The sequence below is a fragment of the Equus przewalskii genome, chromosome 21 (genome assembly GCF_037783145.1).
Source record: "Equus przewalskii isolate Varuska chromosome 21, EquPr2, whole genome shotgun sequence".
In the NCBI taxonomy this organism is placed as follows: Eukaryota; Metazoa; Chordata; class Mammalia; order Perissodactyla; family Equidae; genus Equus; species Equus przewalskii.
The window spans coordinates 4,093,471-4,100,664 of NC_091851.1; the positions used below are offsets into that span (position 1 = coordinate 4,093,471).

A 7,194-nucleotide genomic window follows, 5' to 3' on the forward strand; every position below is an offset into this window, starting at 1 on the left:
CTTGATCACACATGGAACATTTTTGAAAACAAACCATGTATTAGGTCATAAAGGAAATCTCAATAGATTCCAAATAACCAATATTTTTATTTTCTCTATTTGGCTATTTTCTCTGCCATAATGGAATCAATTAGAAGTGAATAACAAATCTGATAGGTTTTTAAATTAAAAACATATTACTAATTAACCCCTGAGTTAAAAATCACTAAAGAAATGAAAGAATATTTAGAATTGAATAATTAAGCCCTACTTATCAAATTTGTGGTTTATAGCTAAACACAGCACTTACAAGGAATTTTTTTAAGCTTCTAAATACATTATTAGGAAATCAGCAAGGTTAATAATAAATAAATATTCAAGTAAAACATTTGGAAGAAACACAACAGGACAAGACCAAATTGGACATCTCAAAAGAAGAAAGGAATAAAGAGCAGACATTCATGAAACAGAGAAAAAATAAAAAAGAGTTTTAAACTAGAAACGAGTTCTTTGAAAAGATTGATAAGATAGGCCAACCTCTGACCTCTGCACATAAAGAATGACAAAAGGAAAACAACTATAGAAACACCAGAAACTTAAATAAAGTAAAAGAATATTATTATGTATGTATGGTAATGATTCAAAATTCTATGTTGAAATGGTTAAATTCCTAGACAAAAATATAATATCCCAAAATTGGTGTAAAAAAATAATTTGAATAACCAATAAAAATTAAATAAATTGAAATCATGGTCAAAGATCTCTTTTTTTTCTAAACTTCACATGCCTAGATGATTAAAGTAAATTCTTAAAAAAAATTTCAAGGAGTAGCTAGTTCTCACCATAAACAAAGTATTCCAGAAAATGCTGGAAAGAGTAAAGGCTGCCTGATCCCTTTTATGGTATCGTTTTGGTTCTAAGACTTAATGAGTACAATACAAAGAAAAATCATAGGTCCATTTCATTTATGAGGATAAGCGCAGAAATCCTAAATAAAATATCAGTTAATTGAATCCAATAGTATATGAAAATATTTCAAGATTGAGTAGGATTTATCCCCCGAAAGTAAGGATAGTACATGCATTACAATAATAAAATGAAGGAGAATATCATAGGGTTTTCTTAATTAATGCAGAAAAAGCACTTGATAAGGTTCAGCACCCTTTTATAATAAATTTAGCAAGTCATGAACATAAGAGAACTTCTTTTAGTTGATAAAAGTTTTATACCAAAAGTTGCAGCAATCCTTATACTTAATGGAGACTTTAAATCCATTTTCTTTACTATAACACCATTGTTTTATGTAACAATGGGGTGTAAAATGGGGTCATTGGGTTGGAGGATGCCAGGTACAATTAATACAATATTATCATAACGAAAACAGGTATTCATTGACCAAATGCTTAGATAAATGCTACATGCTGAGATTCTCACTCCTCTTTTGGAGCTTCCCAGAAAGCTAGAAGTCAAATCTTCTCCATCCAGATAGAAGACCGAAGACTAGATTCCTGGAAATCTGAACAGTCCAAAAGGAAATATCCAAAGATATGGATATTGAAATTTTGTCAACAAATAGCCCACCCAGATTACCCAGAGGCTGGAAATCAAAAAGCTCCATACAAAAGCAATAAGTATGTATACGACACAGTAAAAAGATCAAAACACGTGGATTTGGAGTCTGAGAGGAGTGGGGCAAAAAATGGGCAGAGGCAATGTTTGAAGAGATTGTAACTGAGAATATCCCAAAGCCGGTAAATGGTATCAGGCCACAGACTCAAGAGGCCCTACGAATCTCAAGCACAATGAATGGAAAGAAACCATACCTGTGGACATCATGCTGACACTGATGAAAACTAAAGAACCAGAGAAAAATTTGAAAGTAGGTGGGAAGTAGGGTGGGAGTGGTGGGAGAAGACACGTTAACAACATTATTCCACAGTTTCTGTTGAAAAATTAACTATAAGTTTAATTGTTGCCCCTTTGAAGGTGAAACACTGAAAGAAAACAATTGCCCAACTCAAATTTATACCCAGTGAAAACATCCTTAATAGTGAATGTGAAAAGGCAATGTTTTCAGGGAAGCAAAAACTGAGATAATTTGTTTTCAGAAGAACCATATTTTTTTTAAAAAATGAAGACAGAGAAAAATTATCCCCCTAAAAAGCACAGAAATGCAGAAAGAGTATTGGAAATGATAGATATACATATAGTTCTAACTCAGTGCTTCCTAACTGAAGGCGAGTTTGTCTTCTGGGAGGCATTTGGTGCTGTGCGTACACATTCCTGGTTTCCACAACAGGAAGGAGTGCTACTGGCACCTAGCAGGCAGAGGCCAAGGATGTGGCTAAACATCTTATAATGCATGGGCCAAACTTCCCTCTCCCAGCAAAGAATTATTAATGCAAAATGTCAAGTTTCAGTGCCGAGGTTGAGAAACTGACTTAAGTAAATATTGATTGCATTAAATAACAAAAATATTGTCTTATGGTGTTAAAATACTTAACTAAAAATAAAAGTTAATAATAGCACAAAATTTAGAAAGAACAAATGGAGTTAAAGTGTCCTAGAATCCTTGAACTGTCTGAGAAATGGTAACAACGCTAATTTATAGTAGACCCTAATAAATCAAGGTGAATGTTGTAATCTCTAGGGCAAACACTAAAAGAATGATAAAAGAATGCATAACTTACTAAGAGAGAGCAAAAATGGAATAATAAAGACGCTTGGTTAATCCCAAAAAGGGCAAAAAAGAAGAGAAAAAGCACAAAGAATAGATAGAAAACAAATAGTAAGATGGTAGATTTAAACCCAAATATATTAGTGTATATGTTAAATACAAACAGACTGAACATCTTAATTAAAAATCAAGACTGTCACTTCCGGTGCGACCGTCGCTTCTGTCCGGCCGGGCGCTGGATGCGTTCGGTTCCTCCTTCCTGCATCTGACAGTCTACACAGCTGCCCCTTGCCTGTTACCAGCGGAAGGGACATGAGCGTCCCTGGGCCGTCCCCCCCGGACGGGGTCCTGTCAGGGCCCCTGGACTGTCTGGGGGCCGCGGAGCCTACGCTGGGTTTAAGTGACACTTCTCCAGACGAAGGGTTAGTAGAGGACCTGATGGTAGACGACAAAGCTGTGGAGCAACTGGCCGAAGGATTGCTTTCTCACTACCTGCCCGATCTGCAGAGATCCAAACAGGCCCTCCAGGAACTCACGACCTCTCTGGATTGCCCAGGCTGGCGTGTCATTTCTTTTTGTGGTGGTCAGCTTTCAACTGGCTGTGAAGTGCTGCTGCCCTAAGACCTACCCTTTGAAAATTTATCTCACAAGCCTTTATGAGGGCAAAAGGAGAGGAATAATCAACTGTGTCCATTTAATAAATATTAACAGAACCAAGTTGTATTGTTAGACACACTGGAACAAGAGATTTCAAAATTTAAAGACTGTCATTCCATGTTGGATATTAATGCTTTGTTCACTGAAGCAAAACACTATCATGGCAAGTTGGTGAATATAAGAAAAGAGATGCTGATGCTTCATGAAAAGACATCAAAGTTAAAAAAAAGAGCACTTAAGCTGCAGCAGAAGAGGCAAAAAGAAGAGTTGGAAAGGGAACAGCAACAAGAGAAGGAATTTGAAAGAGAAAAGCAGTTAACTGCCAAACCAGCTAAATGGATGTGAGGAGTTGGACGTGTGTGTGTGTTCCTTCCCCTATCCTGTGTTCTTTGGATGTAAGATGACTTAAGTGGTGACTGAAGTTAAAGTGGTGCCTTATACCAGTGTGTCACATTTTGAAAACCTTTTCCCAGAAGCCCTGTGTCTGCATATCTTCATTTCAGCCTTTAAAGAAGCTTGTTTTCTAAGTAGAAGACATAATGTGTGTTGGTTTGGATATTTATATGTAACTTTTTCAACTTCTCTTTTGCTTAATTTTAAAATTCCTTCTTTTGGCTTTGAATCATTTATAAACTGGAGAATGGTTTGATTGTTTTAATAGTCTACACTCTAAGTGGTTAAAAATCAGTGTGAATTTTTTAGCTTCTTAATAAGTGTGGATTTAAAAGTTGCAGTTTCTTATTTTATGAAACGACTTGCCTTTCTGGTGGTACATTGCTGGATTTTGGCAATTGCCTTTTCATTACTTGGTTAAGAAGAAATGCCAGCTGGTTAATCACATATGCCGCTGGAAAAGAAGTGGTGTAAGCCCTTGTGCAGAACATGATAGAAAGTGTGCACACAGGAAATAATAGCGTCTTAGACATGGGATAGGTGAGCAAGATGCCAGATAGACTTGGCTAACTGTATGCTCTGTCTGCTTCTTAGCATTGTTGTTGCTGTTTAGTTCTTACGAAACTTCTGGGTTCAAAGGAGATGAATCTGTTCCTAAAGTGTGGCTGTGGTGGTGGAACTGTCACACACAAATGCTTAAATATTTGTAATACTTAGTTGTCACACACTGAGATACAGTTGTCAAGTGTATCAGCCCATCTTTCCATTTGGTCATTTAGATTACGTATTTCTGTGTCTTCAGGACTTATTTCTGGGTACTTGTCATTTTCTCTCTGGTTTGGAGATTTAATATAATTTTTGATACTGCTAGGGGGCATGGCTTTATTCTTTTGCATCCTGGTATTATTTGGTTGCTGTTACCACCTCTCACCACTGGGTGGGGGTCAAGAGCCGTATATTCCGAGCCCTCTGCATTCCACCAAGATCCCAGGCACTGGAGCTGGTGCTGGGCAGGTGGGGGGAGGGGCACTGTCTTCTGCAGGCTCTTGTGGGCTTGCTCTCCTCTCACTATCTGCTCTACTGGGGTGTTGGCTTGATGAGGTCACCCCCACGTTAGCTTTCACCTTTGTAGGGGCTTTCCCCTAGGCTGCAAGGGACTTTGTGGGCGTCTTTGGTGTTCTTGTCAATGAGTGTCCTCTCCCCACTTCCTTCCCTCTTGGAGTCCACAGGCAGTCTCAGATCGCAGTCTTTTGGGGAGGGAGCAAAGTTTTCTCTTGCCCTGTTCCTCCTCCTCCCAGGGGAGCTCCAGCCTCTCTACCCTCTGATGTGTGGCTGCGTGGGTCTCTCAGACATCTTTTGTGTTGTGTGGATGTCCTCTGTTGGAGTATGAATCTGTTTTCATTGTATGGTGGAGGGGAGAGATCACCGGAGAACTCTCTCAGCCATGATGCTGATGTCACTCTCCTGTTCTTTTTTTTTTTAATTGAGTTTAATTGAGGTATAATTGACATATGAAATTATATTAGTTTCAGATGTAACATAATTTGAAATTTGTGTATATTGGGAAACAATCACCACAAAAAGTCTGGTTAACATCCATCACCAGACATAGTTGCAGATTTTTTTTCCTTGTAATGAGAACTTTTAAGATCTACTCTCTTAGCAACTTCAAATAAGGCATAATTTGTTCTAATGTATATATATCTTTAAATCATCAGCGTTGTTTGCTATGCAATTCCAGTAGTGTTGCCAATAAAGGAAGACACTTTAACTTGCTTCCATATTGTTCTCTCTGTGTTATTGTGGCCATTTTTACTGTGGCATTAAAGAAAACGGTTTACCTAGTGGTAAGTCTCATTTTGCTTTTATTTATTTAAAAACTGCAATATTTTTCATTAAGCTGAGTGAAGCTTTGATAATATCCTGGATTACATATCTCACAGCTTTAAATACTGCTGAAAAAAATGGCTGACATTACTTTTACATGCTGATGCTTACTATATGCGTGTCTTGGTTATCGCTATGGCTTTATGCCACCATCAGCTGACATGTTTAAACCACAACATACACATAGAGTTAGGTTCACTGTCAATAATAATGGTTGTATATCCTTTTTACCAGTAGTCTTCTTTATAATTTCAATATTTTTTTGGTTGACTTCTTGCCACATTAATTGGATCATTATAGTTTTGACCTTGTAATGAGGTGAATGGAGGATAATGGGAACGAAGTGTCACTTCTGCCATTTTTTTGTTCCTTTCTGCGTGTGATATTAGGATTATCTTCAATGTGTGATTTCTTGGCTAGAATATTTTAAAGTCACTTCCCAAATTGGGAGAGTTAATTTAGTGAAAGCTAGAATTATATAATCTGAACATTCATTTAGTGGAGCTCACAAAAGTGCCCTTTATCACAGTAGCTGGAAAGTCACCAAGCAAGTGTGTGCCTCTCAGCTCTTTGGCGGGTGGGATTGCCACCTTCTCTTGGGGTAACGAGGGTACCAATAATGCAAGACTGACACACAGACGTAGGAAAGGCACTAGTGTCAATCTGCATAATATAGTTCAGTGAAGCTTAATCACTTGCTGTTGTTACATAAAAAGTTACAAATAGAAGTCTTAATTTTTTTTTCTTCACCCAATGGGTTGTCATATGTACCCCAACTTGGAGACTCTGGCTTAAGGCTGTGTTTGTGTGTGTGTGTCTGTGTAGAAAGAGAAATGAATGAATATTTATAAGCCATTTTCTAGTGCCAAGCACTGTGCTATGTGAGTTACTTACCACAGCAGGTCACATCTATTGAGTACTTGTCATGGGTGCCACCAAGCTAAGCCCTTCATGCATGTACCCTGCAGTAATCCTATGAGTTAGGTGTCATTACTTACCTGTTGTGTAGGTGAGAAAGGCTAGCTATTTCCTTGGTTCATCTGGAGACCTGCTATGGGGGAAAGGAGGTCCCTGGAAACACACAGGCTTGCTCATTCCTCCTTCAGAACACAGCCCAATATCATTGCTTTTGATCTTTCTGGTTTTTAACTATTAAAATTCTTTTAGTTTTTAACTAAATACTGTTTTATTTAATAGTGGTCATCCATGCACAATATAAAATATCTCACTTTTCACCTGTGTCCAAAATGGTAAGCTCAAGGAGGCAGAAACCCAGCCAACTTCAGCGTAGTTATACCATGAGTGTCCAGCAGGAGTCCCTGGCAGAGAAGTCACACACATCTTTGTGGGACAAATGTATGAATGAATGAATTCCAAATTTTACTGTGTTGAATGAATTAATGAATGAATTACAAGGACAGTAATATAGAAGATTGTCTAGAATATATGATAACTCTCGTCTTTTACTGTGTCTCTTTTATAGGCATCCTTTAAAATTTTTCTCAGTAAAAAAAAATTTTATATGACCGTGAAAATGACAGTACTCATCTTTATATTTGACTAAGTTTTACTAATGTCTTGAGGAAGGCTTCCCTTCATAA

The 7,194-nt window shown here is 37.5% G+C and overlaps 1 protein-coding gene across 1 annotated transcript; it reads left to right on the forward strand.

Annotated features, from left to right (window-relative positions):
- The first annotated feature begins 2,844 nt into the window (after positions 1-2,844).
- Positions 2,845-5,071, forward strand: LOC139078012 (biogenesis of lysosome-related organelles complex 1 subunit 6-like). The gene is made up of 2 exons (XM_070587722.1): positions 2,845-3,192; positions 3,364-5,071. The coding sequence occupies exons 1-2, from the start codon at positions 2,969-2,971 to the stop codon at positions 3,656-3,658; spliced, it is 519 nt and encodes a 172-aa protein (XP_070443823.1). The 5' UTR covers positions 2,845-2,968; the 3' UTR covers positions 3,659-5,071.
- The last annotated feature ends 2,123 nt before the right edge of the window (positions 5,072-7,194 follow it).